The sequence below is a fragment of the Battus philenor genome, unplaced genomic scaffold, assembly GCF_028537555.1.
Source record: "Battus philenor isolate CCGP_79_NKW_IND1 unplaced genomic scaffold, ilBatPhil1.0.hap1 SCAF_11, whole genome shotgun sequence".
NCBI lineage: Eukaryota > Metazoa > Arthropoda > Insecta > Lepidoptera > Papilionidae > Battus > Battus philenor.
Genome location: NW_027181673.1, coordinates 12,335,159 through 12,350,803, shown reverse-complemented (window position 1 = coordinate 12,350,803; position 15,645 = coordinate 12,335,159). Strand labels below are relative to the sequence as shown.

General features: G+C 33.0%; 1 protein-coding gene across 1 annotated transcript in view; it reads left to right on the top strand.

Moving 5' to 3' along the window:
* Positions 1 to 15,645, top strand: part of DAAM (disheveled-associated activator of morphogenesis-like protein) — a 100,889-nt gene that overhangs the window by 3,743 nt on the left and 81,501 nt on the right. Inside the window, exon 2 of the mRNA XM_068771675.1 lies at positions 8,751 to 8,896. Within this exon, the coding sequence (XP_068627776.1) occupies positions 8,849 to 8,896 (48 nt within the window). The 5' untranslated portion in view covers positions 8,751 to 8,848. The remainder of the gene's footprint in view (positions 1 to 8,750; positions 8,897 to 15,645) is intronic.

The following is a 15,645-nucleotide window of genomic DNA, read 5'->3' as shown; positions in this document are numbered from 1 at the left end:
TCGCCACGTTCGGCAGGCGGGTTGGTGATCATAGTATGGTATTATGGTACGCAGGGAGCAGCGTTGGGAATCGAACCTACGATCTATGATCGCAAGTCTCAGTCCTCTACCGTTAAGCTACCACTCCTTAAGATTATACGTACACTTTTTTACGACTTTTATAGTTAAATTTTTGTATTAAAGTCGTGACTGTATTAAGGCAATAATAATATTTGCATATGTTGTTATGAAGACGCTTTACGTGATAAAGATAATTTCGAGGTCACTGGTGATAAACAAAAGAGTCATTTTTTCATGTAAAATTAAGGATTTGTAATTTAGTTTCAGTCGATAGTGCAAGCTCTTTCGTAAAATATGAACGCAGAAATCATTTCGGTTGGCAACCCTGTGGCTAGAACGCAACGTTTTGCCATAGGTTGCGTTATGGTATTGGTATTCCCTAATCTTGATTGATGTTGAATATTTGACGATACTAAACACCAGTTTAATACCAGAATCAAATATTTAATTTAATTAAGAGTATTATTAATCAGTGTATGTATTTCCATTGTTAGGCCACGAAACTTTCATGTTTATTTCAAAATTTATTATTATTTTTGTGGATGTTTAAGTAATGGAACTTACATAGGAATTGGATTGTATCTAATTGTGATTGATATATACATTTATAACTTTGTTAGACAAGGACAAGAATTAATTATGCCAACGTTTCTCCATGTTGTTACAATCAGTCGCAGAGTTTATTAGCTGAATGTCTTGTACGAGCAATAGCTGAGTATCAAGACATTAAAGTCATTGTTATGGTTTGTGAAAAAACAAAGTCTAATCGTCCAGTAAGAAATCCGCCGCATCGGACTTGCGTGCACGTGTCGTAACCGCACTTTTGTAACCGGCGCGGCGTGCGGTTTTCGCCTTTCCCAATATTGGTGCAAAATTTTGACTCGGCGCGAAATTTATAATCCGTCACGGAGAATAATTTGCACGTGATCGTGCGTTATAGGTATTCTCTCTAATCGAGCAGTGGCAGTCCAGCGGTAAGGAGTGAGACTTGCGACCATAGGTCTCGAGATACAATCTTATGTAATTCACACTTTGTGCATTAATTAATTAGGATTGCCACTGCTTACAATAAAGTTCCCCGAGGATAGGCAACAGTGTGCTTTGCGTATAATATAACCATAGTGCGATCGCCAACTTGCCTACTAAATGTGGCGATTATAGTATATCCCCCCATATATATCTTTGGGGGAGTCCTATGCTTTGAAGGGACGTCAATGGGCTGAAAAGATGACGAGGTAATCGTTCAAAAATTATAAGCACTGACGCAGTGTAAAGGTATAAAGGGAAAAATGGATAAATAAACGTATAACTTTATTTAATAGGGTTATAACAGCTCATAAGACGCATACCAAGCAATTACTATGTTCACAAAATCGAGATCTGGGTATAGAAATTCGCTGCGAGGCGATTGATAAGTAAAAAAACATTGAGGATTAATTCACTGATTGAGCGAGTCTTTGTTAGTTACTGAGATTCTTAAAATATTTTTGTTTACTTTGATACATGAAGTTAAGCAAATAGAATATATATAAGATATACTTCACTGTCGAAACCGGGTACACTTTCGTGTACCTCGGTTTACGAATTTATGATCCCTAATTTTTTACCACACCTATGTTGACCTCCGTCGAGTCTTCCATGGATCTCTGGGATGTCGGTCTCAATCACTTTAGTAATTATTGATATAGATAAGTAATCGAATATTGTTGGCGTAGAAGACATTAAGAAAGATCTTTGTTCGGTGAATGAATGAACGTATAGTACTAATGTTGGTAATGTATATTTTTAATATTAAAGTTGGTTGTTATCAAAATTTCTAACAATTCAGACAAGCGTATGGTGTGTATTAAATTCTTCAATTAACCATTAACTGTTCAAAGTGTAGAAGTAAAATTTACATCCGACTATAAGTTGAATGTGGCCGTTATTATGGCCATAACAATAGCGTTAATTATACAAGCGGCAGCAGTGAAAGCGGGCTGATCTCTCATCTCCCGAGGCGGTTCTAACCTCCTCCGTTACTGGTTTTGTTTACTGCGTCGGTAATTGAGATGGACTCGTGAAGGATATCGTCGTAAATATAAACGATTTAAATTTATATCCACTTAAACTAATTTAAGTATAGTCTTTGTAACCAAAAGGAGTATAATTTATTCCAACTAACTATATTTAAAAAAATTATTTCTAGTTACTACATATTGAACGCTATTACGTTTAAAAATGGTGAATGTATAGCACCTTTGCTGTCAATAAATTTGTGCATCCTCTCCTAAAATCAATAGATTCAGAAATAATAAATATTATAATGATGGTATAGTGAGAAAAAGCGTTTCACCGAAATTCGGATTACATATTAAAATTACTTACTGTTTACTGTCCTTCCTTGCAGTGTGTGTGTCAAAGTGATTACTTTATGCAGGGTGATTGATGTGTGTGGTGCAAAAACTCTAAAGATTTTTGCTTTTTGCGATTCATTCATCCCTTTGAAGCGTTGATACCTATAACAAGTCAGCCTATGTAATACACTTGTAGTGTATAAATAGTACTCGCGTTTGAAACAACATTAAACACGGTTAGTTGAGTAACGTGTTGTTAATGTATTTTTTTAATTGTAGAGGTTAAGAACCTCGGCATGACAAACCATTCCGCTCGATTAAGAAATAAAAAAAGTGGATGAAAAAATTACATAAGAAAGTGAAACGGGTCGGAGCAAAGCGCGCTGCGAAAGAGTATGATTAATAGTTTTATTAACTAGTGAAAGTAATCTATCAGTTGGTAAATACACGGCCGAAAACCCATGAAATTGGTTGGTTTGAATTCTTCCCGTATCATGATGAGTTACAAGAACTTGGTGTCAATTTTCAAACACCGTGTGGACATTATAAAAATTTTATGGAATCAGGCGTAACCTTGCAAAAGTCCATCCTAAGTAAGAAAAGGACCAATATTTAGCCACTTCCGCACATGCAGTGGTAGTCGTGCAACAAAGCGCACCGCCCGCCAACCCGCTGATAAATGCGTATGCGGCAAACAATGCGAATTACACAACTGCCACCGTCAAATCACACAACACATGTTTCACCCCTCCATGGGGCATCTTCAGGAGTTATGTTACACCGATTAGTGTCGAACACAGAGCAGTGACTCTGACTCTGACTACCACTGCATGTGCGGAAGTGGCTAAATATTGGTTCTTTTCTGACATTATAAAAAGCAAAGATTGACGATATTTATATAAAACTATGTACGGATGTTTACACGTACTTAAGTGTTAGGCTTACGGTCTAGTGTCTCAAACTCCCCTGCACTTGGAAAGTCTATGGAGCGTCCAAGGGATCTGTGAGCTCGACGACCTCTCAATGAAAATATATAAGTATAAATGTCTAATGTTCCCATTGTCAGATATAAGCTTCACTTTATACATAGGATACGTATCGTAATCTTACTCTTACATCTACTTCTCTTATATTCATAGGATTTCTATTTATCCCGACAGACTTTATAATGTCAGAAGTTATTGGCATGTCGCATTCCGATGGAAAAAATTAACGTTGTATTTACCAGAATGTTCACTGTAGTAATAATTAAATGTGAAAAAAATAATTTTATATTGTGTTCGATAAACACTTACCGTCTATCAACTGACACGGATGAATGAATAAAACATCGGTGCAGCTGGTAGAAAAAAACAATCTGAATAAGTAGCGCGTGTACGCCCGATTTTATATCCAACTGTCAAAAGCGTAAATTTATTAATAATTATATATAATTTTTTCATTTAAGAATCTTACGAAGTGTTACGAAACTTGTAAAGAGAACATGAATAAATTCGATAAAAAATTTTAAGTGTTGTGTTATGGCGTAACTAAGGGAATTTGAATATTAATTCTAATACTTCTTAATTCTACGTATTGTTTGAACCTGCTTCATATGATCTCAATTTATAATCAATAACAATTAGGTTAACATTGTACAAGTATATACCGATAAATAGCCTTATTTTTTAATATTATTTTATTTTAACATGTTACATCATTAAAATTAATTTAAATGAGTTCAAAGATTTATCGTATCTGTTAGCTAGAGTTCGATCTATTCTCTTCATACAGCTTCTTAAGCTAAAACAGTTGGCTGTTGAAAGAGAAATTGTAGCCTAGTAGATTGTATCGGAATGCTCGATAATTCACCGCGTTGCGTAACATCTGTTGTGAGATCAATCCACACCGCGCATCCGCGACAGGTTGTCTAGACGAGTAAACGTAAACCGTTGTGATTCTGTCTATATATTCCATAGCAGACGTTTTTAACAGGATTTCGCTTTTTTTGTTCGAACGAATTACGGATTTTTCGGCACTCTAAAGGTCACTTAAATATCAGACGCGATGTAATCCAGTTTACTAATGTTTTGGTATCGAACACACTAATATGGTTTCGTATCAATAGTGTTTCTAACTGGATTTAACTTTAATTCATATTTCGTATTTTAAAAAGTTAAAAAAATTATTAAGAAGTTCTTAATATACTGTCTGTTATATTATTCTTTGATGGCATAAAATTTTCTGATTTGTGCTTGTCACTTTAATATAACTTATTCCAGTTTGATCTATTTGTATAATAAATATTTGAATTCTAAATTTAAACAAAAAATACTGGTAACTTTCGTCCATGGATGTGCTAAGTGTATTTATACTAATTGTATTGTAAAAGTATTTTGGTCCGATCATGTCATATTCATCATGTATCGTCTTCCGCCACGCATGGTTATCTTCATAGCTCAGGATCGTGATCAGACAGGGAGTAATCTTCATGTCCAGTATGTTGCGCCTCTTATTCCTGTCTCGGGCATTGTGATCGAATGCAATCTGAATCAATCTGTTTAAAGTATCGAGGGGATCTGATCTGGCTGATTGATGGGAATACAACCCCTCAGATATATTTCTTCGTTATTTGAGGTTTTAGCCATCATTTTAGGTTAATTTACTGAAAAATTCCAGTACACAAAGAAGAAAAGTGGTAAAAGTGTAGTTTTAATCATATTTACACATAAATTTATTTAGTTCCATAAATATAAATGAATATAAAGTTTTATGATATATTAATGTACTAATATTATATACGAGCACAGCGTCCTAAATTTTTTAATGTTTTTTAAGTTAGCCATTTAATTTAAATATGTTTTGGTTTGACAACTCGGTAATAAAAATATAACGATTAACGGTTTATAATTTAAGGCAATGCCAGAATTTTATTGCGGAGAATTTGCTACCTTTTCAAATATATTAATTATTATAAACGTCGGAGTAGACTAATTTATGTCCTAAACGTTAGAAATATATGCTTTTAAAATGTTATTTATTCGATAAATATCGTTCAGTTTAAATAACCGTTATCGAGTAATATCTTAAAATTAATAACAACAATTGATATTTTACTTACTACTACTACTTAGATTACTGTAATAAAATAACAGCACTATCTAGATGAACCATCTTAAGTTCCGATTTGGCTAGCACAAATAGCAATAGTGGTAACGTCCAAGATTTCGCATTTCAAAATACTCTGTGGCGTGTAGGTATGCGTGGTAGGCAAGTATGATAAACAATTGAACTCCTTGTGCTGTCATTTCATAGATTAAAAACAAGATTGCGGCTGTCTAGTTTATTGAATTTGAATAGAGTATTGATTAGCTTAATGTCGCTTTATTTATAATTGAAATGGCATCTTCAACTCGCAGTAGTTCACGGGCATCGCGTCTTCTGTATGTAGCTACCCTTGGCCTCTCTTCTATTGTTGCGACCCAGTTTGTGCCTCTTGAATCTTTCCTCTTACATTAACTGTTGTATTCATTTAATTGTATGCATCTATTTCGTAATTGTAGAATGAATGTTTATTGTTTCATATATCTATATGTTAATTACGTTTTTCCTTTGTTTTATGGTTTTTACCACTATTATATGTTACTTTTACAACTATTATATTTGATTTATAAAGAAGCTATACTCCATCGAACTCATTGAACGCTCCCTCAACCCCTTGCAGAAAGAATTTCGAAATTCAAAAATCAAAATTCCATTCTATACTGACCTCTACCCGGAAAAAAAGAATATTCCTACCAAATTATAAGTCTCTGAGTCTTATGGTTCCAGAGATATGGTGATGAGTCAGTATATAAGTAGAATAACAGCCTGAAATGAAAGGTTAATATATTTTTGTAAGATGAAGGTCAGGCATAACTTACTGTTCTGACGCATGTCAACATTTTGACACGGTAGATGAGTAACAGCGCCCTCTGTTATGACAATAGTTCAGTATAAAGGACGTCATTATAAGACCGGTATCTGTTTTTGACATCTTTCTTTTCTCTTTGTTCATGAAACGAAAATAGTACCTCAAAATCAAAAAATAAATAATATTTTATCATTTATTCCTGTGTCCCCAAAATGGGGCAGAGGGCGTCCACAGTACGTCGCAATCACGAACGGTTTTGAGCCTCGCGCTATACTTCGCTCCGCGTCATTCCAACTGCCTTCACTTGTGCAGTGATCGTCGGCCGCCAGGTTTGCTTGCGGCCACGTCTTCGCTTTCTTTGAGGATTCCATTCTGGGCTTGCATCGGTATGTGATCAGGGTCCCTTTGGAGCGTGTGGCCTATCCAGTTCCAATATTTAAGGAGTTGAAATTTATATTCATTTCCATTAATTTGACTAAAAATGTAGTAGTAGTATGTAAAGGAACTGTTTAATTTTGTATAATATAATCGTTGCAAGCTTCTTCCAGCGGCCAAAGTATAATATTTCAATGATATTCATCGCAATTAAATTACGTGAAATTAGATTAATCCAATCCCTCGCTGTTGACGTAATGAAACTTTTTGAGGTTAATCAGATTAAAAGATACACTAACCCTGCTGATATCTATTTTGATTATTCGAAAATTCTGTAGTTCATATGTAACGTACACGTAAATAAATTGTTAATGAGCTATTTGATTCCCTTTAACTACTCTTAAGGGTTAAAATAGAACCTCTATTTTAACCCTTAAGCATGACGCAATAGGTTAAAGAGTAGAAAATGTTTTTGGTTGCTATCTTGTTGAACAAATACGCGTGTACATTCTTCTCTCTATAGATCTTGTTCATATATAGTAACGTGATAAGATCATAAATTTATATTCTCTCATTCTTTGGCCTCTGCTAAATTAAATGTTGGTTAAAATCTGATATATCATAGTTTTGGCTTTTTTACAATACAATCAAATTTATTAAAGCGTTTTGTGTTAGCTGTGTTTCAGGATTTATACGAGTTATTTTTCTGTATATAATTCAGTCATTTAGTAAGATTGGTAAATTCTAAAATGAGAAGTATAAAAAAAAATGGTGCAAAATAATAAATGCATTCTTCATAAATTTGTTTCAACAACAACGAGTCGTTTAACAAATTCAAAGTTTTATTCAACATACAATCATAAATATAATTGCATCGAAATTATAATTAAGTACGTAATGATATCGAAGTGAGGCTGCATTAACATCTGAATGTCGCACTTGTGTTTCGTAATTCTCATTATGAGTTTATAATTACTAGCGGTTCACTTACTCGATCGTATCTTTATTCATATCTCGTATCGGTAGCGTGCGCTTTCTTTTACGGCCCAATTTGTTTGTGTCGCTTTGCGTCATTACCTTGCTCCGTGTCGATTTGAAATACTTGTAGTGTGTATCGTTATAGATATTTCCTAGTTTACTTGTTTTTTCAAATGTTATTATTATATTTATTATGACAGTGAAAGGCGGGGTAATCGCCTCATACACGTACATACGGGCAACGCAAAACGTCATCGCGGCTATCTTTGGTGGAGAGAGAGAGAGAAAGAGAGAGAGAAAGAGAGAGAGAGAAAGAGAGAGAGAGAGAGAGAGCTGAAATGATAATGATAAAGAGACAAAATTAAAAAAGTTAGAACTTGTTAGGTGACGTCCACTGCTGCCCTATGGACCTTCCCCATATATATCCAATAGGACCGGTCGGTGCGGCCTGCAGCCAGCGTTGTTCGGCGAAATTAACAACGCTGTGCTAAATTTTAATATTAGCTAGATAAACATAATATAAAAACACCTATTACAGTGGTATTAAAAATTAAATATCTTCGTGTTTTATTATTTCGGATTAGTTAGGACTTGGTCATAACCAAGGTGCCTGACCTTAAAATATCAAATACACCAATGCTAATTTTGTGTTCCGCGGTGAAAAGGTTATTTTATCATAATTATAGAATTGCATTGTGTATTGTACGACAAAAATGTGAGATTGTAAAAAAATGTGGCAAGTAAATAATTGACAAAGGTCATTGTGACCGTTTTCTATCAGGTTTACACGCTGGACGATTCCACCACTATTAGTCAAAAGTATTTTTATGGAAAGTTACATTTGCTGGAGATAACGTAATCTCACTCTAACGAGTGTTAAATGATGATTTCTTTTCTCTATAAACTAAAAACAGAAACTTTTATCTGCCCATTCGCATTCATTAACTTACCTACATTTTTTTTTAAATTTTAGCAACATTCATTTTGTAACAATAATTATCTTTTGCTAAATCGGAAATCTATATAAATGTGAGTCAACAAGCAATATAGTCGGCGACAATAAGACATAAATAAACCTCAAGAAAAGATAACGAATGTTTAAATTTTAGATGCACCGTGAATTTTAACGATATACAAAAATTAAAAAGTGACAATGAAGAACTATAAAATGTGACGATTTTGCGAAACAAATATTTAAAATATCAAAATGTGCAGCAAGGATCAAATCACTCACATCCTCGGGAAGATCAATGTGGTAAGTTGATATTTCATTACATACTACGTTTTAATAGAATAATAATTATCGTTACATTTCAAATATTATTACTTGTGTTAGTTACCTTTTCGTTTGTCTTTCATCTCACCTGATGGAAAGTGTAGATGAAGACGAAGGTGGTACACGCCCATCCAAAAGAAACCTGTTCACTCTACTCTAAAAGGCTCCAGAGTTCAGCTTATCAGAAAAATTGACCCAGGCAGGTCGTTCCAAATCTTGGCGGCTATCACCAAAAATGAGCTGTCAAACCGTTTAGTTCGACTTTTGGATATGACAACAACAAACTCTTCTGCGAGGGTCAACCAATTTTATTACGCTTTATATATAAAAGCAACTTCTAAACTTATCTTTGACGACTTGTAAGATGCGACAAATGAAGAAGAATGGGTTATGGCGTATTTGTATTTAGATCAAAGCTTTAGGTTTTGTTTTATAGAAAAAAAACATTCAAATGTATTTTATAAACGAACGTTAAGGTTCAATAACCTCTGCAGAAGAGACTTGGTTGCTGACGCACGTTAGTAAATATCTATATTATTTACTTGTTTTAGATAAATCAATATAATTTAAAACAATGTTTTAAAGCAAGCCTAATAAAGCAAGTATCGATAATAAGTTAACGCAATTAAGTTGAGATAATTTAAGAAGTGGCATTGACCTGATTGGTTGTTTATTTACGTAAGAAATAAATGTCGTACACATTTTTTTTTAATTTTAATTAAATATCAAACTTTTTTAGTTTTAAAAGTAAATAGTTATTCTTGTAAATAGGAACATTTTATTATTTTAAGCCTACGTCCGGCAAATATGGATTCTTACGTCTTACAGATGCAATTGTCTGCCGGATGTAAGACGTTGTGTTTGTACGTAAAGTATTTCTATGTTTAATTACTGTAACTTTCGAAACTGCTGCCTCATCCGATGCGGCATAAAACACCACCGCCGGCGTCTTCACTGTCAAGGTTCTCTGAATATGGACACGGTACATTCAAACACCCGTCAATAATTCCGATCGGCGAAAGTTTGTAAAACCGCTTGCCGTGCACGACGATTAAAACCAAGGTTAATTTAAACTATTCAATAAAATTCTTTATTTTATTGTTGCCAATTTGCATAGACCCATTTGAATTCCGATTTATGGTTTCAGAAAGTGAAATGTGGATTTTTATCTCTCAGTCCGCTGTTTACGTCGCTCTTAAACGATTATTTTTCTTTTAGTCCACTTAGTTTAACATGCCTAAGTAAAAATCACTACTTTTCGTTGGAGTACTACATTTTAAGTTAAGCGGCATAGATGGCTTTATTGTCTACGTAAAAGAGGAGAGGGGGGGGGGGCTATGTCCACGTGTGGACCTCTTATGACTAAAACGATGATTATGATCATGTTCCTCCAGGTCATGTTCCTAAAAGGGTTTTTCGAATTTCCTTAAGCTTAAACACCTCGACTAATAAAAAGGACGACTAGAAAATAGATTTAAGTTTACCTTTTTAATTTTATACCATGTTACGTGTAAAAATGTCGTTCGTATAAAGTGGAAATTTTAATTTTTTTCCTTAAATCTTAAATTCCCGTAAAAGGAGATACTTATACTCTTGTTTTCATTTTTATTGCTTTAGGTTTTGGCAAATAATCAAGAGAGACATTTCTCGAATTCTTTCACGGATTAAGTTGTGTAAAAGCGAAATCACATCTCCATTTTAGCTTACGATTTTACGTGATGAGATTTTAATCACGGGAAAGTAAATATTTAACGAAAGGTTAATAATATGACATAGTTGACATGTATTATTATAAGCAAGAGAGTTTATGATTTTTTAAAAAAGAAAGGAAAAGTTTATATCACGTAGGTGTATACAAAACTTAATTTTAGTTTATTAATATTTTAAATGTTATTAAAGAGTAAAACATCTGTGTATGGAACGTGGCAATCGGCCATCTCGTACTCTAGTATTGGGAATGTTTAACTTTTTCTTAATATTGACAAGTAAATATAAAAAATTGTTATAATTAAGATAATTAAAATTATCTTTGATTCCCTAACAAATCATTAATTTAATAAAATTACTCTTGATTTTATAAAATTTCCGGAAGATCGACTTTTGAAATTCAAACTTTTTTAGAATATAATCAATTGTTCATCAATTTTGCGTGGTTTTTACACTAACGTGGTTGACAATTTAGTGTGATCTCTACATTCTTTACAAGCTTGAGGTGAATTGATATAAAGTCTTTAAACTTTGCAGCGTTAAATAAATAATTCAAACATTTTGCATAAAAATAAAATGAACCAATTTACTTTCATTTCAAATAATGCGCAGTTTCCAACCTATTATTATATTGTTTCTCTTCTTCTCTTAAACCAATAAATGCCCACTTGGCATCCCCCAAAATTTTTAAAATTTTATTCTTAACTAATGACGATGGTTTTTGATACTTTATTTAAAATAAATAACTAGGTAAGAAGTTTTTATTATAAAAGTGGGATAATTAGAGCAAAGTTTTGAATATTAATACTTATTAGTAAAAAATTAAATTTATTAAAGTTAAATACATTGACGAAAAGTTAATAGATATTATCTAAAGCAAAGCCAAATGACGTTGATGTATTGACATACATTTTTGTCCATAGCGCACTTGTTTTCGGGGTATGTTCTCGTTTGCAACGCACACCTGCTATATCCGCATGGTAAGTGGGTGCTTGTATGTACGTGCTTGGTATTATAACTTGTCCAAGACCAGTGAGAGTACGTCGCCCATGAAGATCGATGTGGTCGCCCAAAGTCGAAACCAATGTTCGACTTGAACGACCTTTGCTGTTTATTTGATAAATGTTATTATTTACGTATGTTACAATTTGCAATTGAAGGTCAAAGTAGTACGCAGTGATAGTAATTGTTAATTACATGCCATTATACATATATTGCCTTTTTGATCTCTTTGGTTGCGATATTTATTTTGCTTATTTATTCCAAGGACCTTTACAGCTGACGAGCTGGTACGTAACAAAATATAAACATTATTAGGTAAACTAAGCCAATTAGGAAGTAAACGCCATCATTAATAAAAAAAAACGAGAGTATACATAAAACAAGAAAAAAAAAACAAAGCAGAGGATAGTATATTTGCACACTGTCAAATATACTATCCTCTGCTTTGTTTTTTTTTTCGGAGGTTGTATGTTTGTATGTGTTTGTTAAGTGTGTGGTGTGTGTTTGAATAATGCTTTTGATTATGTATAATACTATAGAGAAAGTACATATTATGCAGTGTATATCGTATATAACTTAAGAGTGGTACATAAAAAATGTCTTACTTAACTTTTATTTTCGTTTTTTTTTTTGCCAAGGTCATTTCTATACTTTTTTTGTAGGGGAATCGAGTGGTAAAAAAAGGGTCTGCTGAGAGGAAATGTTTGCTAAAAATGTCTGATATGCGGAAAAAAGGAGATATTTACAAATAATTGCTATGATGTTTTCCATTTATTGGATGATTATATAAAACTTAATTTTGCGTAATATAATAAAGATTTTTAGTGTAAGTATACCAAAAATTATGAAAAAAGACTCAGAGACAGAAACTCAAGACAGAAATGTGTCGTAAAATATATTAGAAAATAGTGAGTAGTGAGAAGTTATAAATTTTTTTATAACTATGTATTATAATTAATCATTATTTACAGTCTGTCCCTGCAGACTTCGTACTGTCGAAAGGTGCGGGCCAGTCGTAGTCCAATAGAAAAAAATATGAATTAAACCTATTTCAGAGCTATCACTTTATAAAGTATGATTAGAAATAGACGTGAAATTTTTCCTGATTTTTGAGCTGTACAATTACCCCTTTGAAGCTTTAAGCTACAAGTAACCTATAAGCAATCAACATTTATATGGTCATATATATGCTAAGCGATTATAAACTATTACGTTGATTCACCATACCGTATTAAGTAGTTAATAGTTGATACATGTATTAAAGATGGATTTTGTTATAGTCATATGAAACCTAGAGAACACAAAATAAATTCATGTTAATGTTACGGTAAAACTGCTTCTTTGGGTTGACTTGTTGACAATGCTTATACTACATACGCCATTACAAAAGAGTAAATAAATACATTAATGCGTTATTTATGCATCATTCCCAATGTTTATTTATTATTAACTCTAAACTTTCTTCATTAAGGGTAGTCAATTCTATAAATCAAAGGGAAAATGTGTTTTTTTTTTATAAATAATTCATGTCACTTATTAAGTTTTAAGCACAGATTGTAACCACATAATTATACGTAGCCATATGTTTTTTTTTTATTTATTGAAGACATATATTTATTGAACTAAATGGGGCAGTGTTAGTACTGTAATTAATTTAATATAAACATGTCATGTTATCCGTAAGTCAGGCTTGAGTGAACAGGTAGACCTGCTCACGGCATCGCGTTAGCTGATAACCTAAGCCGTATCGTTAACACGACCAGCTTGTCTAGACGGTGGGAAGCGAAAAGGAATTTTATCTCTGGTCATTTTCCACGAAAGTGATACGGCAGCAAACTAGAAGCCATTTTGGACAGCAATGTCATCATTATTTAAAACAGAAATAATTTCATTAATCCGTAAACGTGTTTTACTAATTATTTTTGTTAAATTACTCTTTTTACATCATTAGGACAGACTAGAAAGAGCGGTCTCATATCAAACGGTCTTCAAGACAACAAATCAACAATGTCATGTACTATTCAAAGAGAATATAAACTAAGATGTACAAAATAAAAAACTCTTATTTGTAAATAAACCTTGTTTGTAGTTAAGACAAAATCAATTAAAAAGTGGTCACTTTGAAGTTAGCTTTATTTTTATATTGAACTGCAACACAGTGATCAGTTTTGACGTTACGAAGTTGTAGTAGCAGCTAGTGTGGAATAAATTAAATTTGTCAAAGGTTGAATGTTCTTTTTTTAGTAGTGTCAACATATTTCCATATCATTTTTAAATATTGAATATTTTGATACGTAGAGAGATTGAGAGTTTTATTCTTTAATTAATAAAATCGATATGATCGTTTGCTTTGTGTGCGCAGGTCAAGAAGTGAGTCTAAAACAATAAAAGAATGCGGACGCAAAATGAATATTGATTTGAATACTAAACGATTGGTACAAAGAGCGCACTAAATCTTCAATGTTTCTTTTTAAATGTGTGCTGAATAAGAAAAAAAACGCACAATCTATGTTTTACACTTTTCTTGTTCTGATTTTTTGGAGAAAGTTTTTATCTCGATTTAACTTTGAAATTAAATGTTGAAGTTGTGGAATCAAAGGTTGTTGATGCTCTTTCTGGAAGCTAATTATTGTCAATATATAACTATATTTGTAAACTGTTGACTTTCTCGCCGGCTTTTCTCGGTAGAAAACTTCCGAGTCGGTTAACTTCCTGTAGGGACAACAATGCCGACATTTTATGTCGATTGAAGATTCGAAAATACGAATAAATAGCATTTTGATTTTGAATTAGATCTTTGAATATTGGCGTCTGCCAGAGATTTCCATCAGGACCGTCTGATAACAGTCTTCCTTAGTCTTGTATATGGACATCCTACGCTGCGCTTTCATGTCCGTGCTCTCCATACCAAAATGTAATAAGCGGCAGTAATGCAGTAATGCCGTTGTTAATTATAAGCAAATGAACACCGGTGCCATTATTGTGTCAATCCGGACGGCGCGCTCGTGCGAGACGCCCACGCCGCGTCGCCTGCCTGATGGCTTGTTTTGACAGGCCACATTACATGCTCTGCTTTGAGCCTCACCTTCTGCGACTTGTGACGGCCTGTTTAAATTTTATGTCTACAAAATGTCACGGCTTCAATGCTCACTATCATGTCGTTATATACCATACTGTTATATGTAGTCCTAAAACTATTTTTATTTATTCAAATTCAAAATATCTTTATGTAAGCATTTCCAATCAATTTGAATTGTCAACTATTTTTATTATTATAAAAAGGTCAATGCAGTCAGTCCATAAGTAAGTTACTACCGGCTCGGCTAAAAAGAGGCTGCCAGAAACTCAACAGTTTCTTTTTTTATAAAATTTACTGTTTGGTGTACACTTTATAATACTCCTCTCATTTCTATTTAAAGTTTAGTTTTCTGCTAATTAAAAAAATGTAGGAAAACAATATTCGTATATTTCTCGAATAATGACATCCTACAATTTAAAATAAAGCTTTCGTTTCAAATGCGTCCCGGTCGCCGAAGAACAAACAACAAACTTTTTTTGCTATCAAACTAAATTTTTTGTGAACACTGGTATTTCTATCGTATACACTGTAGTAGTATTTTTAACTAATAAAATTTTTAAATTTTATTGCCGGTTAATTCCGAAGCTTCGCGAGTAAGTTTATGACAAAGGAGTACACAGTTCCTTACAAATCAAGTTGGTTTTATTGAGTTTAATGACATAAACACAAATAATTATTTATTTATTTTAAAATTAGTAGCAAATAATTGCTTTTGACTCGCACGATGCTAAATAAAAACTGTCGCTAGCCTGCCAATTAATCCGCATCGTCGTTGCCGAACTAATATCTGCTATATTCACTTCATTCATTCATTCATCATTCATTCATTCTTTCATCATTCATTCTTTCATCATTCAAATCATACCCCATGATTTGAATGATGATGACTAGTAGTAATCTTACTAATTAAACCTTCGTATCACAAGACTGCTTAGTCAAT